Source organism: Ostrea edulis, chromosome 6, assembly GCF_947568905.1.
Source record: "Ostrea edulis chromosome 6, xbOstEdul1.1, whole genome shotgun sequence".
NCBI lineage: Eukaryota > Metazoa > Mollusca > Bivalvia > Ostreida > Ostreidae > Ostrea > Ostrea edulis.
Genome location: NC_079169.1, coordinates 8749450 through 8768217, shown reverse-complemented (window position 1 = coordinate 8768217; position 18768 = coordinate 8749450). Strand labels below are relative to the sequence as shown.

The 18768-nt window shown below is 34.9% G+C and overlaps 1 protein-coding gene across 3 annotated transcripts in view; it reads right to left on the bottom strand.

Moving 5' to 3' along the window:
- The window catches only part of LOC125683544 (nuclear pore membrane glycoprotein 210-like), a 77985-nt gene extending 59225 nt beyond the window's left edge, over window positions 1–18760 (bottom strand). For 2 of the 3 annotated variants that reach the window (XM_056141484.1, XM_048924811.2), the window contains exons 1-14: window positions 18533–18760; window positions 17219–17355; window positions 16476–16607; window positions 16040–16133; window positions 10617–10767; window positions 10251–10380; window positions 9598–9726; window positions 8887–9059; window positions 7335–7475; window positions 6874–7014; window positions 5565–5717; window positions 5185–5290; window positions 3901–3984; window positions 3502–3647 (exon numbers count right to left, since the gene is read on the bottom strand). In XM_056141484.1, the coding sequence (XP_055997459.1) occupies window positions 3502–3647; window positions 3901–3984; window positions 5185–5290; window positions 5565–5717; window positions 6874–7014; window positions 7335–7475; window positions 8887–9059; window positions 9598–9726; window positions 10251–10380; window positions 10617–10767; window positions 16040–16133; window positions 16476–16607; window positions 17219–17355; window positions 18533–18729 (1914 nt within the window). In that variant the 5' untranslated portion in view covers window positions 18730–18760. The remainder of the gene's footprint in view (window positions 1–3501; window positions 3648–3900; window positions 3985–5184; window positions 5291–5564; window positions 5718–6873; window positions 7015–7334; window positions 7476–8886; window positions 9060–9597; window positions 9727–10250; window positions 10381–10616; window positions 10768–16039; window positions 16134–16475; window positions 16608–17218; window positions 17356–18532) is intronic. The other variant, XR_008796166.1, reaches the window with a different exon arrangement.
- Between the last annotated feature and the right edge of the window lie 8 nt (window positions 18761–18768).

The window sequence follows — 18768 nt, the reverse complement described above, 5'->3', positions numbered from 1 at the left end:
AATACTATTTCATCTGTTCAGATTTACACAAATGCCCAATCTGCAGCTTTGTTCATTGTATATCTTTTTTCTGAACAATGCCACAGCCATAACAAAACATCAAAATACTAATCATTAAAATAGGCCTTTATACATATTGCAACCATTTGTTGTCTTAGTGAGAAATGATACTCTGCATATAGGTTGCCGAGAAAAAAAATTAAAAATTATATAGTACAATGTCAAATTAATTTTGAAAATAAAGACTAACCACAACAAACAAATTCACTTTCACAAATAATTTCTGGTATATCTGCAATTAAGAGGCTAAGATCTCTCTGCCCAATTCCCTAGAGATAAAGATAACACCTGCTTGATCATGTTGATCAGAGATGCTCTACACAAAACTCATTAATTAGTCTTGTCAAAATGCCCTTTGCATGCTACTCCCATGGGACAAGTAGAATTTCTCATGTTATTGTTAGAAACAAAGGAAACATTACATAAGCTAAAAAAAGCTGTACAGTATATCATAAAAAAAAATATGTGTTTTCTTGATGTAACATTTTTGAATGAGGTTTTCTACAAAACTCTTATGAGTAAGGATTGTACCAATTATAACATACTTTTTTCAAAAAATCACTTCAACTAAATGTCACAGTGACCTTAAAGTACAGTGCGACACACCTTCTACCTAAGATGCATAAGTTGACCAAGTTTCATGATTCTAGATCAAATAGTTTTCAAGTTATGAGCCGGACAGGGTTTTACCATATTTGGCCATATCTTCTTAATTAAAAGTCACAGCGACCTGGTTTTAGTGTGCGACACACCTTCTACCCAAGATGTATCAACTGACAAAGTTTGATTATTCTAGGCCTTATAGTATTTAAGTTATGAGTCGGACACGAAAAAGCTAACAGACGGACGGACGGACAGACGGACGGACATGAAGGCCATAACATAATACGGCCCGTCTTAAGACGGGCGTATAAAAATGAAAACGTATCACGTTACGTTTCTTTTATTACAAAAGAAGAAAAGCGGAGCCATTCTACATTAACTTATGTACGGAAAAAAGATTGATAAATGGGCAGATAACTCAATGTTACCGTAAACCTTTTCCCTCCAAGGCGTTACCTAACCTATTGTACCTGTCCTAAACGACCACCTGTCTAACGCAACCAACAATCATGAGTTTTACAACCTTTTCGTGTAATTTCACCTTTATGAAACGACTGTACATTTTTTCGATTACAACGCGATTCCTACTTTCGATTTCAGTCGAGCATGACTATTCTGGGAATTATCGCCCCTAACACTTTCGTTTTAAAATGCACAGGTAATAGTTCGGCGGTGATCTTCTTTAATCGGCACTCTGAATCAATTATTATACCCAAGCTATCAATTGGTTAACATGTAATTAACATGCAGCGTCGTGTGAGGTTAATTACCAAAACCCGAGTTGTTGTTTATTTAACAAAATCAAGGATCAGGGAATCACGACCGTTGTTTCCGAAGGTGCAAATTTCGACAGACTTTGAGATGTGCGGGGTAATTTGGATATGAAATCTCCCACCTGGTATACCATTACGTTTAACAGAGTGGAAAATTTGCCTGATTGCGATATAAATCAGGTAAATATGCTTGGGACTGAAATTCTAAATGGAATATTCACGAGTTTCCTGTACGAGAGATTGTAGGGGGAAAAGTCAAAGGAAAAAAGTCACAATCTATATGCATACACTTTGTAATTTAGGGAAATATCTATGTCTTGCACTTAAGTTGCGAGAAAACCTAACTCGTTGAAAAGTTCTTCTCCGTTGCTTGCTTGAATTTGTACACCACTATACAATGCCATTTTATGTATACATATTATAACTGAAGAATAAGACACTTGTCTTTTAAAAGCAATAAAGAGAGTAACAATATATGTGAATTTAAATTTAAAGTGGTATAATATATTCATATTTTATTTAGTTTTATATCATTAAAAAAAAACAACTTCTTGTTATTTCAACAATTAACAAGCACCCAGATCATGACATGAGTAAAAAGGACATGCACATCTAGTCCAGAAATGATATGACGATATCCCACATCATTAATCTAGTGAAACTGTTTGTTTATAATAAGCAAACAGAGCTTAGGTTTCTACAACTCACATTTTTCCAGAGTATACAAAATTAATTGCATTTTTTCTTTCAGTTTATTGCTAAGATCATCCTTTTTTCTCCCTACCAAAATTGCATTGGAAACCAAAATATGTAATTTTTTCTGCAATGATTGCTACCTTCATCTCCCGATGAAACAACAAAGAAAGACATTTTATTGTTTATATTGTTTGCATTTTTAAAAATATAAACTAGAATTAAGTTCTAAAATATCATATGGTTGATCCATTTGTTACGTTAAATGAAAGTATTGAATTGTATGGGTGGTGGTGGCAGGGGAGAATCCAATTGTATGGGTGGTGGTAGCAGAGGAAAATTTAATTGTATGGGTGGCTGTCTTAGAAATAAAGTGCCTCCCCCCCCCCCATTTTTTTTGGCTGGAATAGCCCTTAATGAATTTTAAAGAAAATATTCTTCATAATTAATATGTGTAATTCTTCATATATTGAAGGAGGTTGAAAACATATTTAACATTATTGAATTAATTCATTGTCTACCAACAATAAATTGATCTGACCTATATAAAATTCAGAATTTTTGAATAAATGTTTAGAGGGTTCATGAATTTTATTTATAACTTTACTTGACTTCATAAATAAGACTTTAAAACTTAAAAGTAAATTTTTATACAAAATATAATTATGCTTGGTAAGGTCAGTCAGGATTTAGGTACTTCAGGTGATTAGTGCGTCCCTATATATGTCAATGATGCCATCTTTTGAATGGAAAAACGATGTGGTTCTTTTATTTTGGGATTTACATAACTAAACGGTAAACAATGGACATTTGATAATGATAGAAAATTAATATAATAAACAAATAACGTTTTTGAAGGAAACAGCATTGTTGCCAAGGTGCACAATAGTTGCTATATACCACCGTCTGAAGTTGACAGTGATTGGTGAAGAGAATATTAAAGTTGATAATTAAACATTGACCTCAAATCAAATTAATTTTTATTACTTAACATTTTGTCATTTGAACTTTTTTCTTTCTTTTTTTTAACCTCCTCCGAACGGATTTGAAAATTTTGAAATCCGTAAACCAATTTAAAAAAAAATAAATTGGCCTTACGGGTTGAATTAGTCTGAATCTATGGTCGCTACATGAGGATATTGTTAGTAACATAATCATTTAGTGGCCGTGCACAGGATGAAACCTGGTCAACACATTTCATACCCAGCAACGGCAAGGCTTGATATCTTTGAAAAGCTTTTCCTGCATATACAGGTACAGTCTCTTCCATGTGAAACTTTGGACACCCACAACTACAGTTTTCATGCAGACAAGTATTTGAAGGTATATTTTTGTATATATGCAACAAGACAATTAGTGTTTCTTCATTTACCATCAGCGGATCATAAGCTGCTATGGTTACGGTGGCAGACAAATCGATCCCTCTGGATGTGTAGCTGGCAACCACCACAGTGTGACCTCTTTGCACTGATTTCAGTCTTAGTGAGCAACAACCCTCCTCGGGAATAGATAAAGAAACTGCAAAAAACATGTAAAATAATAACTACACATTCAACAATTAATACATGCAATTAAGTTACAGAATCAATTTCATATGAATGTAAAGTACTTAATTTGTATTTATGTGTTTTATGATCGACATGTCAATAATAGCTACATACATGTATATTTGTAGAGTAAGTTGTTACACATTCTCAGGATTAAAAAATATATCTTATAAATTTTTGTTCGAGTCAGTAAACACCAGTGTCTACTTGTACATGCAGTTTACCTCTGTTCAGCTGGAAGGCCGTCGGATCAGAGAAAGAAATGTTGACCTTCATCTTTCGACAATCATTGAAAGGATATAGTTTGCCTGAAAATAATTCAAATCATAAATGATGCACGTATCATTGTTTTATCACAACAATTTCATTTTGTGCTGAAATACATGTATGTACTAAAGGATTTTCCTAATCAATCTGAAAAGGCATACATCATTACTGTTTAATGCATAAATTCATTTTCACATTTCACGAGCAACATCTGCTTCACTCCATTTACAGTCTTAATTGACCTCCATATGAAGTCAACAGGTATCTCCTATCAACTGCAGATGTTAATTTCATGAATTTTACCTTGCTGTGAAAGTGTAAAAATATAATGATCGCATAATTAAACATGTATGATTCACTGCTCACTTGCAGTGTATATTACAAGAGTACTTCATATGATATAATTGCCATTCAGCATCAAATACCCATCTCTACATAGCGATTGGCCTCTCCCTCTGAACAGTTCGTCACCCTACCTGAGGGAATAGATTCAATTCACGAAACTGTAAAATTGTGAGTGCTATAACCTGACGGACTTGTATCTATTTACAATGAAAATTAAGGTAAATAAATAAACAAATAAAGTGCACCGCCACGGCACATGATACGCCCGTCACATATTGTTAACAGTATAGATTGTACCCATTAAAACATTTTTTTTTATATCACCTTAATTAAATGTCACAGTGACCTTAAAGTAGGATGCGACACACCTTCCACCTAAGATGCATTAGTTGACCAATTTTGGTGATTCTAGGTCTAATAGTTTTCAAGTTATGAGCCGGACAAGTTTTTGCCATATATGGCCATATCTTCTTAATGAAAAGTCACAGTAACCTGGTTTTAATGTGCGACACACCTTCTACCCAAGATGTATCTACAGACAAAGTTTGATGATTCTAGGCCTTGTAGTATTTAAGTTACGGGTCGGACACGAAAAAGCTAACAGACGGACGGACAGACGGACGGACATGAACGCCATACCATAATACGTCCCGTCTTAAGACGGGCATATAAAAAGGAGGCATCTCACAAATTAATGCAAACGTTAATACCCAGGTACAGATGAATGCGAAATCCCTAGTAAAAGAGTAGCGTTACTATATTAAAAGAGTAGCGTTACTATATTCTGTTTCCATGTGCTAACAGGGTTGTTACAAGATGCACAAAAATTGTCTGGGCCAACATTCACTAAAACGATTTCTTCTGGTGAGCTGAAAGTGGTAGAGTTAAACGGTCACCTTGGTATTGTCCAAAAACAGCGAGGGGCATCTCCAGTTCTGTCCCGACCACTGCCTCCACATGTTGAGGAACAAACTTCATGTCTTCTGGAGGCAAAACATAAACCTGCATATATACAGAACAGATTTTCCTGACCATTCACAGACATTGAAATAAATATAAAATAGGAAGGTACATGTAACATTGTTCAGCTTAGGCTCTCTACTGGCCCACTCCACAGCTCTGCTGGCCCAGTGTGGGTCCAGTGTTTGGGATTATCTCCCCTCTGTAACACTTGCTGTCCCCACAATGGGGCCATTATTTCTTATGATCATATCTCCTTTATACCTCTACTGACCCCAGTGTGGGGCCAGTTCTTCACATTATCTCCCCTCCATACCTTTGTTGACCCGGTGTGCACCCTGTTTTTGGCGTCGGCGGCTGTGATCTGGGCCTCTCCCCGCTTCCCTGTGGTGATCTCCCCTTTGACATTGACTGTGGTGGTTTCCACATTGGACGAGCTCCACACATACTCTCCGCTCCCTCCTTTCACCTGTCAAAGTAAACAAAGATATACAAAAAAATTACACACGTCACAGTTATCCTGAATGAGGCACGAAAACGGACTCTTTGTTTGGTAATAAGTTAGTTTTGTAAGAAGAATGTCAGTACAGAGGATAGTTACAGGTGAATACATGTATAAATGAACTAATCATGATTGCATAAAGAAAAAAATCAGTATACCAGTAAAACCTGTAATACTGGAGACTGTTACCTGTAATACTGGAGACTGTTCAATGTTTTCCCTAAGAGCCGGCCACCGGCCAAATTGACCGTTTCAAACGATTTTCTGGCCGGTTCAAATATAAAAAAATAATATGTTGTCAATTTCAGTGATGTTGATTTACACGATCGATCTTTGCAAAGAATGTATGCGGTAGCAATTGGTTGGCTATAAATATCTTTCATATTTCTTCCTTGTTTATGTTTTTATCGAGAGCTTTTTGAAACGGCGATTTTGATTGGACGATATTTTAAACGATATTTTAAACTCTCACCTTGCGCGTGAGAAGCACATAGCAGTGAAAAATAATGAAGCGTCGAACGAATACATTACATGATTTCTTCCAGTCAAAACATCGGAAAGGTGTGTATTTAACACCACTGTGACTAACTTGTCTGAGGTAAAAATGTTCAACCCTTTGGTATATATTTAAAAATGTAGGTTAAAAAGTGGCATATGAACAAGGGTCATTTTGCCCCCTGAAATGCCTCAGAATGCAGGATTTTGCGTCTAATTTTCCAAAATTTCATGGGGGGAATCCCCCCATACCCCCCCTGGCCGGTTACAATTCTAAATGGGCCTCTTCAAATGAAATGAATGGAAAACACTGCTGTTACCTGTAATACTGGAGACTGTTACCTGTAATACTGGAGTCTGTTACCTGTAATACTGGAGACCGTTACCTGTAATACTGGAGTCTGTTACCTGTAATACTGGAGTCTGTTACCTGTAATACTGGAGTCTGTTACCTTTAATACTGGAGTCTGTTACCTGTAATACTGGAGACTGTTACCTGTAATACTGGAGACTGTTACCTGTAATACTGGAGTCTGTTACCTGTAATACTGGAATCTGTTACCTGTAATACTGGAGTCTGTTACCTGTAATACTGGAGACTGTTACCTGTAATACTGGAGATGGTTACCTGTAATTTATACTGGTGACTTGTGGGCGAGTGTGGATCCCAAGGAAAGTAAAGTTTCTCTGGTCTGACACGAATCGGATCAAAAATCTCCACGGACCGTGACCCTTTCACTGCAGGGCTGACCTCGATTTCTGTACCATCCTGTAACCATGTCAGAAATATTCACTACATCTGACCACTGAAAATATTCTTATCATATAGACTTGACATCAGATTAATATCTCTTTTAACACACATATATACAAACAGCTTGACTTACTTATACCAAATTATTAACAAAATTTGTTAACAAATCAGAAATGAAGACACTAGGAAACTCAGAAATGAAGACACTAGGAAACTCGGCACCCCTTGTATTAAGTTACACAGCATTCAATAACACTGTCATGTGTCTGAATCTCATCAGAAGCATTAGATATTACACAAAATGGATACCTCCGTTTCATTTTCAATGTACTCACTTCCTGTACGATGGATGCTAGAACACCTTCAATGCTGGTCTTCCCCGGCTTCAGCGTATAAACATGATGATAGGTTCCATTTCTAGTGGAAAACCTCACATCAAAGTATTCTTTAGGAAACATTGCCTTCAGCATAACATTCTATAAATACAAAACACAGTACATTATATTTCTCTAACGTTAATGCAAGTACTCAGGAACACATGTAGATAAAATCTCTCATTATAATTTCAAATTAACTCCTCTGGCATATTCATCACTCTCCTGTAATGCCCTTCCAAAACATGTAAGGGACTGTAGAACACTGTGTGTATTCAAGAAGTCACTGAAAACACATTTTTTCCATCAAGTTTTCCAGGACTAGTTTCTTTCATTTCAGTCATTCGTGTAGGTTAGATTCTGTGAAAAACTGAAAACTAAAGGCTGTGTGTCTTAGCTTTCGAGTACCATTTTGTGATGTTTTATATATAAAAAAAAAAAAAAAAAAAAAAAGGAATTGTATGTTTTACTGTATTATACCTGAGACATTATATGCTGTGTGTGTATATTTTATTATTATTATTATTTTAATACGCCCTGAAACTGATGTTTATTCTTATCTAGCATATTTATGGTATCTTGTGTTTTCATGTTTTATATGTACAATGAGGATAGGTACAGCTTTTTAATGTTTTATTTATTTTCTATGTAATATGTGTATAACATTCTGTTGTAAGGTATATATGCATTGTAAAGCACCTTTGAGCGTACATAGTGTATGAAAAGGGTGCTATATAAATATGGTATTATTATTATTATTGTCTACTGTATGTACACGTATATTGATGAAATTATCCACTGTATGTACATGTATATTGATGACATTGTCTACTGTATGTACACGTATATTGATGACATTGTCACTGTATGTACACGTATATTGATGACATTGTCACTGTATGCACACGTATATTAATGACATTGTCTACTGTATGTACACGATATTAATGACATTGTCTACTGTATGTACACATATATTAATGAGATTGTCTACGGTATGTACACGTATATTGATGACATTGTCTACATGGTTGACAAATAACTCCTTGGTCTATAAAAATTCTAGTGGAAAATAAAATCTCATTATTCCAACAAAATTTCTTGCTACCTCCTGCCCCTGGGTCATTGTTCCGCAATTCTGATAAAAAGGTAATGATTTCTTAAACACTTGATGTGAAACTCAGCTCCTACAATCCTTGGAACTAAATATTCTCGTACATTGCATTTACTGGCATTATTGGAAAATAAGTGCAGAAAAGCAAGAGCTTTTCTTGGAAAATAATCTTCAAAGGCTTAGATAGAAAACAATCCTGCAAGGCAAGTTTTAATTTGCCAACAAAATATGTTTTGCTCAGTTCTCATTCCAATCAATACTTGCAAAGATGTGAAGTATAGATTAGTAGATTTACTCTGATGATTAATTATTGGTAACCATATAACTAATCGCATGAATTTAATAACACTGTACGAATACCCCCCCCCCCCCCCCCCCCCTTCTCCCAGAAGAACCTACATCAGATGGGTAGATCTTGTGGCTGTTTTTGTCGAACACCTCTATAACAATAGTGTACTCTATCTCTGTCTCCAACACCCACTTCTTGTTTGGCAGGACCACAAAGCCCAGGTAGCTTGGGGCCACCACATACAACACAGCACTGGGCTTCACAAGGGCATCCTGCTTCAAATCTGAACAGCGTTAAGGAAATCAATAGTCTGTGTACGACTGGAAAGTTTGATCAAACTCATACAACAAAAATCTCACCAGTCACAGTTTAACAGCTGTCATTTATGACCTACTCATCAGTCAACAGTACTCAATGGACTAAAGGAGTGAGATACTAACAGACAGGAATTATAGTACATAGTAAGGATACTTCTGTCTGTGAGTACAATATCAGTAGTGAGATACTAACAGACAGGAATTATAGTACACAGTAAGGATACTTCTGTATGTGAGTACAATATCAGTAGTGAGATACTAACAGACAGGAATTATACTACATAGTAAGGATACTTCTGTCTGTGAGTACAATATCAGTAGTGAGATACTAACAGACAGGAATTATACTACATAGTAAGGATGCTTCTGTCTGTGAGTACAATATCAGTAGTGAGATACTAACAGACAGGAATTATAGTACATAGTAAGGATACTTCTGTCTGTGAGTACAATATCAATAGTGAGATACTAACAGACAGGAATTATAGTACATAGTAAGGATACTTCTGTCTGTGAGTACAATATCAGTGGAGCCTATCTCTTGTCCTGTAGCAATGGAGGTCTTGGCATCTAATGCACAAATGCTGTCCTCCTGAACTTCCAGAAAAAACTGAGAGGAGGGCAGGGAGATCTCTGTAAAGCAAGTAATATAAACATACATTTTCTCAATCAAGCACTCTAACATTTATATACTGTACATGTATATTTACATTCCTTTGGTTTTACCTTTGATATCTTTAACAATTGAAACGATAGTCATTTCCTCAGCAATGTGAACAGAGTGCGTATGAATCTTGATAAATATAGTTCGACTATCCTAACAGCTGGCAATATTCCAACAGAAATGAAAGTGAAATGTAAAAATAAAAAAAAATTCATTTTTGAAAATACTGTACATGAGGGTATGAACAGTAACGCTTCACGCCGGCATACTTCACATCAAACGCTAATGCACTGAATGAGGTATGCTAGCAGAAAGCGTCATTAGTTCATGCCCTCATGTATTTTCAAAAATGAAACTTATATTTTCTTAAGTATAAACACAATGCAATAAAAATAATAGATTAGTTTCAAACATAGAGCAGCTGTCAAACCGTTTTGATTCTCTTAACTTTTGCTGCTGTTGACAAGTTTTCTCTGCTTCATTTTTTTCTTACCCAGCATGGAGCTCTGCTTGATGAGCTGCACCGAGTACTTAATGGTGGCATGCTTCAGAATGTAGGCCTCTGCGGGGTTGATGATTAAGTTGGCTACCACAATCAATTTGACAACAGGGGATTTCACATCCTTGAAAGAAAAAAATCCCAAAAGGACTTATTGAAATGAGCAATTGCACTACAAATGGATGTATCTTATATATTGTTCTTGAAAAGATTTGAAACTATTTTCCATATGTATTTCAGAATAAATCTTGCTATAGTGCCTCCACCCTAGCCCTTGTGAGGAAACTTGAAATCTTCATTACAAGAGAATGTTTTCCTATTAATTTGACACATAGGACCTAAATAAGAATAATGGAGCACCTTGTAGGAGCCGTCTCTTATGCGAGCTTTAACATGAGCACTTCCTGTTCGCATTCCTTCCACAAGAATTAGGTCCCCTTGAAGTCCTTTGGCTTCCAGCTGCTGGATGTAATAGGGCATGACATAATGAGACTCCGTAAACTTTGTGATTCTGCAAAATAGCAAAAGAAACATCTCAGATTTGTAGACACTAAAAGAGCTGTAATTTTCGTTAGTTTTGATGAAAGGTGAAGATAACGAACAGTGATTAATCTCATAAATCACATAAGCAATACAAAATAGATAGTTGGATAAACACGGACCCCTGAACACACCAGAGGTGGGATCAGGTGCCTAGGAGGAGTAAGCATCCCCTGTCGATTGGTCACACCAAAACAAACATCTCCTTCATCACAACAAAACAAACATCAATATGACAACATTACAGATCAACCCCTTCATCACAACAAAACAAACATCAATATGACAACATTACAGATCAACCCCTTCATCACAACAAAACAAACATCAATATGACAACATTACAGATCAACCCCTTCATCACAACAAAACAAACATCAATATGACAACATTACAGATCAACCCCTTCATCAAAACAAACATCAATATGACAACATTACAGATCTACTCCTTCATCAAAACAAACATCAATATGACAACATTACAGATCAACTCCTTCATCAAAACAAAACAAACATCAATATGACAACATTACAGATCAACTCCTTCATCAAAACAAACATCAATATGACAACATTACAGATCAACTCCTTCATCACAACAAAACAAACATCAATATGACAACATTACAGATCTACTCCTTCATCAAAACAAACATCAATATGACAACATTACAGATCAACTCCTTCATCAAAACAAACATCAATATGACAATATTACAGATCAACTCCTTCATCAAAACAAACATCAATATGACAACATTACAGATCAACTCCTTCATCAAAACAAACATCAATATGACAACATTACAGATCAACTCCTTCATCACAATAAAACAAACATCAATATGACAACATTACAGATCAACTCCTTCATCACAACAAAACAAACATCAATATGACAACATTACAGATCAACTCCTTCATCAAAACAAAACAAACATCAATATGACAACATTACAGATCAACTCCTTCATCAAAACAAAACAAACATCAATATGACAACATTACAGATCAACTCCTTCATCAAAACAAACATCAATATGACAACATTACAGATCAACTCCTTCATCACAACAAAACAAACATCAATATGACAACATTACAGATCAACTCCTTCCTCAAAACAAACATCAATATGACAACATTACAGATCTACTCCTTCATCACAACAAAACAAACAACTCCTTCATCACAACAAAACAAACATCAATATGACAACATTACAGATCAACTCCTTCATCAAAACAAACATCAATATGACAACATTACAGATCAACTCCTTCATCAAAACAAACATCAATATGACAACATTACAGATCAACTCCTTCATCACAATAAAACAAACATCAATATGACAACATTACAGATCAACTCCTTCATCAAAACAAACATCAATATGACAACATTACAGATCAACTCCTTCATCACAACAAAACAAACATCAATATGACAACATTACAGATCAACTCCTTCCTCAAAACAAACATCAATATGACAACATTACAGATCTACTCCTTCATCACAACAAAACAAACAACTCCTTCATCACAACAAAACAAACATCAATATGACAACATTACAGATCAACTCCTTCATCAAAACAAACATCAATATGACAACATTACAGATCAACCCCTTCATCAAAACAAAACAAACATCAATATGACAACATTACAGATCAACCCCTTCATCAAAACAAAACAAACATCAATATGACAACATTACAGATCAACCCCTTCATCAAAACAAAACAAACATCAATATGACAACATTACAGATCAACTCCTTCATCACAACAAACATCAATATGACAACATTACAGATCAACTCCTTCATCACAACAAAACAAACAACTCCTTCATCACAACAAAACAAACATCAATATGACAACATTACAGATCAACTCCTTCATCAAAACAAACATCAATATGACAACATTACAGATCAACCCCTTCATCACAACAAAACAAACATCAATATGACAACATTACAGATCAACTCCTTCATCAAAACAAACATCAATATGACAACATTACAGATCAACCCCTTCATCACAACAAAACAAACATCAATATGACAACATTACAGATCAACCCCTTCATCACAACAAAACAAACATCAATATGACAACATTACAGATCAACCCCTTCATCAAAACAAACATCAATATGACAACATTACAGATCAACTCCTTCATCAAAACAAACATCAATATGACAACATTACAGATCAACTCCTTCATCACAACAAAACAAACATCAATATGACAACATTACAGATCAACTCCTTCATCACAACAAAACAAACATCAATATGACAACATTACAGATCAACTCCTTCATCAAAACAAACATCAATATGACAACATTACAGATCTACTCCTTCATCAAAACAAACATCAATATGACAACATTACAGATCTACTCCTTCATCAAAACAAACATCAATATGACAACATTACAGATCAACTCCTTCATCAAAACAAACATCAATATGACAACATTACAGATCAACTCCTTCATCACAACAAAACAAACATCAATATGACAACATTACAGATCAACTCCTTCATCAAAACAAAACAAACATCAATATGACAACATTACAGATCAACTCCTTCATCAAAACAAACATCAATATGACAACATTACAGATCTACTCCTTCATCAAAACAAACATCAATATGACAACATTACAGATCTACTCCTTCATCAAAACAAACATCAATATGACAACATTACAGATCAACTCCTTCATCAAAACAAACATCAATATGACAACATTACAGATCAACCCCTTCATCACAACAAAACAAACATCAATATGACAACATTACAGATCAACTCCTTCATCAAAACAAACATCAATATGACAACATTACAGATCAACCCCTTCATCACAACAAAACAAACATCAATATGACAACATTACAGATCAACCCCTTCATCACAACAAAACAAACATCAATATGACAACATTACAGATCAACTCCTTCATCAAAACAAACATCAATATGACAACATTACAGATCAACTCCTTCATCAAAACAAACATCAATATGACAACATTACAGATCAACCCCTTCATCAAAACAAAACAAACATCAATATGACAACATTACAGATCAACCCCTTCATCAAAACAAAACAAACATCAATATGACAACATTACAGATCAACTCCTTCATCAAAACAAACATCAATATGACAACATTACAGATCAACTCCTTCATCACAACAAAACAAACAACTCCTTCATCACAACAAAACAAACATCAATATGACAACATTACAGATCAACTCCTTCATCAAAACAAACATCAATATGACAACATTACAGATCAACCCCTTCATCAAAACAAAACAAACATCAATATGACAACATTACAGATCAACCCCTTCATCAAAACAAAACAAACATCAATATGACAACATTACAGATCAACCCCTTCATCAAAACAAAACAAACATCAATATGACAACATTACAGATCAACTCCTTCATCAAAACAAACATCAATATGACAACATTACAGATCAACTCCTTCATCACAACAAAACAAACAACTCCTTCATCACAACAAAACAAACATCAATATGACAACATTACAGATCAACTCCTTCATCAAAACAAACATCAATATGACAACATTACAGATCAACCCCTTCATCACAACAAAACAAACATCAATATGACAACATTACAGATCAACTCCTTCATCAAAACAAACATCAATATGACAACATTACAGATCAACCCCTTCATCACAACAAAACAAACATCAATATGACAACATTACAGATCAACCCCTTCATCACAACAAAACAAACATCAATATGACAACATTACAGATCAACCCCTTCATCAAAACAAACATCAATATGACAACATTACAGATCAACCCCTTCATCAAAACAAAACAAACATCAATATGACAACATTACAGATCAACCCCTTCATCAAAACAAAACAAACATCAATATGACAACATTACAGATCAACTCCTTCATCAAAACAAACATCAATATGACAACATTACAGATCAACTCCTTCATCACAACAAAACAAACAACTCCTTCATCACAACAAAACAAACATCAATATGACAACATTACAGATCAACTCCTTCATCAAAACAAACATCAATATGACAACATTACAGATCAACCCCTTCATCACAACAAAACAAACATCAATATGACAACATTACAGATCAACTCCTTCATCAAAACAAACATCAATATGACAACATTACAGATCAACCCCTTCATCACAACAAAACAAACATCAATATGACAACATTACAGATCAACCCCTTCATCACAACAAAACAAACATCAATATGACAACATTACAGATCAACTCCTTCATCACAACAAAACAAACATCAATATAACATTTCATTCAAATCAACATACACGTACATGTATATAAAACATGCTTGAATATCAATAATAATTGAGATGGAATAGATGAGTACCACTTTTGTTTGCTGATGATCAATAAATCATAAATGACACTACTTTCAATTCTGATAAATATGGCAACCAGAAGTCAAACATTTATATTCAACACACAGATCCAGATTTGTAACACCAAATTAGATATATAAATAAATCCTGATGAAAGCATAAAAATGTCATACTCAGAATTCAATTTAAAGGTACATACACTGTACATGTACAGTACATTAATTAATTATTTTTGGTTTCCAAATATGATTAATCAATAATGTATCTACAATGGCGATACATAATAACTTGTGCAATGTAAACTATTTGATTTTATCCCTGGTGAAAGAAATGTCAATTTTTTAAATTCATTCTTGACTAATTGACAGTGTAACTCCCGGATATCTTCAATAGGCCTTAAATGTGTAACATATCATTGTGTGTGCCTTCACACTAAGTCGGAAAAAAAAACAATGGCGTCAGTAAGTTTTGACATCGAGTTCATCGACTGTAGATATAGAAGTAAGGACCTATCAGATTAAATTCATTATGTTAGACCATGTATAAATCCTAAAAGGGTAGTTACATGTAGATATGCACACATCCAAGAATTGCTGGAAAAACAGCATGTGGTGTGCTAATAAGACAGTCACATGGTCAGCACTCGGCTCGTTTCAGGAAGTGTGTAAAAAGACAGGTTGTCTTTTGATACTATTTTCATTCACACATTGTACATAGCTCTATGAAATGTCCCAATATTTTCCCAGACCACTACAGATCTACAGCAGTACCTGAGAATGTCCACCATTTCCTCCCCCTGGGTACTTGTGTCGGGCAGTAGGCTCCACTCAAACTCCAGCCCAGCCAAACTGGAAAACACATTGCCTACAAAAGACAAAAAATGTCTCAAGTACATAACCCACTTCTCTTTTTTTTTAACCTTCTTACATTTACAAATATTTACTGCTACATACTTGTACATGCATATCTTAAAATGGCATCAATATTTGAATGTTATATAACCAATAATTCATGTCAGATCCACCTAATCCCAGTGATCTTTTGACTCCAAAATCAACAAGTCATCTTTATGACCATATGGATCAATACTTGCATTGGCCATGCTATTCTAATTTTAACATGGAAACTACCTTCCAAAGATGAGTCATTATGATAGATACAAATTAGATCAACTCTGACAAACCCTTTGTAATCACATAACTTTACCTTCTTCATCATATCCTTTGATGGTAAGTTCCTCTGGTGAGTCTTCCAGATACAACAAACGGGTGGTGGTCTCGATCTCAAATCGTGATATTGCCTCCACAATCACAATACAGCGAAGAATTTCTCCAGTCACTGTCAAGACATCAGTTTAATTTCTATTGACAACCACTGAGGCAACAGTTACAGGTATCACAGAGTATGACTAGCATAAATTAGAATATTGTTCAGACACAGTTTCCATTCCTTACTCAATTTATAAGGACTGTCACAGTTCAAAAATGGTTGGGTTAGTTCAGGATTTTCAATTCAGTTTGGGTATTCTGGTTCAGGTCTATATAGCAATTTAAAAATCTTAACATAAACAAGTTAAAATCAAAAACATCTATTTGTATTTTTTCTTTTACAATAAGTATTCATGGACATAGACTCTGGTTTAGACTTGACATCCATGGTACTAGAAACAGCATTGTCACTTCTACTTGTTTCCATTCCATCCTTTCGATATAAAAGTTTTGTCATTGAGGATGTTGATCCTGTGGCGGATTATAAATGTGTCCGAGATATATTTCAAAATACAGCCACACTTTTGATTTTGACACCATATTTAAAAGGGTTTCTATAATAATATTACTATCATAATAAAAAATACTCGAACCAAAATCCAGAAAAATGGAACCGAACCCGACCTGAACAATACAATCCGTGATTTTTGGTTATTTCAGGTAGAGCCCTACAATGAGTACCTTTATTCTCAGCAAGAACCATCGAGGTTTTCCTGTACGGAGACTTTGACACTGCAGAGATGACTGCAGAAAATGCACACTCTCCATCACTGCTGTTGACAAGCTGGATGGAAGCAACCTCTTGGTGTGTGGACTGCCTATAAATAGCAGAGCAAGATTGTGTTAATGAAAAACAAGATAAGGCTGCATGCTCACATGTGCAATAGAAAGAGGGTACATGAATCTTTTGTCATGTGCTTTTCAGGTCACTGGTAATCAAACTTAACTGACCACCCACTCTTTAAAGATCTTCATTTCTTTTCCAAAGTACTTTTAGTCTAAGGACTACCTCATGCAATGTCACATATTACAATACAATATACCCTATTAAACTCTTGATGACTTTCTTAATGACTTAGGATTTCTTAGATTTCTAATGTTTATTTTGTAGTGTAATAGTGAAACCTGTCCAATCCGACACAAATATATGTATATTAAATTGAAAGACGTACAAGGGCTAAAAACACTAAAACTTATGCCACACTCACAATACTACAACAGGTTGGGAACACTTCCTCTACAGCAAGATTCTCACTAAACATTACCATAGACAGGTGTTTTGGGTGTCTTGATTGAAAACAATGGCAATTTCGTGCAATGCTGAATAAGTGTGACACACACTAAGCATGATGCGAATTGTCTCTGTGAAATATACATCACAAACAAGGAATTTCACATCAATGTTGCTGAGTAAGTGGAAAATGGGCTGAAATCCAATGCATACCGTGGGCGTTCTTGTTTTGATTATATATTTGCAAAAGTATCAGACATTTTAGTCCTTTTTCTTCGTTACACGTGAATCACAGAAGAGATGTACTCTACAGGACTACATTTACACCCACCCTTTTCTCGGTAGTACGAGATATATTTACACTCGCTGGAGATAAGCGGGATGATCACGGTTTTTGCGAGAATATCTTGCTAAAGGGGAAGTGTTCCAAACCTGTCAAACTGTAATGATATCATACAGACTTGCAATAAAAACAATCGATGAATTGCTATATGTTGTTACATATCTCTTAAATTTGGTGCTGTAGGCAAGCCCCTAAAACTGAAAAGTAAACATGTGGATAAAGATCCTAGATTGTGTTGAGGGCAAAATTCATCATAAATGAGGGTCATTGCTTAACTACTTCCCGTCAGTTTACATACAGAGCAATATAATTACAAAGTGATTTTATCTGTATCGAAATGAAAATACTGTTTCTTGTTTAGACGCCTTGATTTAACTTTCCTTATTACTTTCAATGTAATCTAACAACAGAAATCACATACCATGTGTAACAACTATCTGGAAGCCTAGCTTCTTCTCGGGATAAATTTATTTTAAGCGTAAAATTAGTGATGGCAGAACTATGATAAGGTAAGAGGATCTTAGGATCACTTAATCTGGCAGCATTTGTATAAATAAATACTACAATTAATGCAATAAACAAACTGAAAAGAAATCTTTGGTTTAACTTTGCCGCCATTTTATCACAGCATGGAGGCGGCCATGAAAATAATCTCAA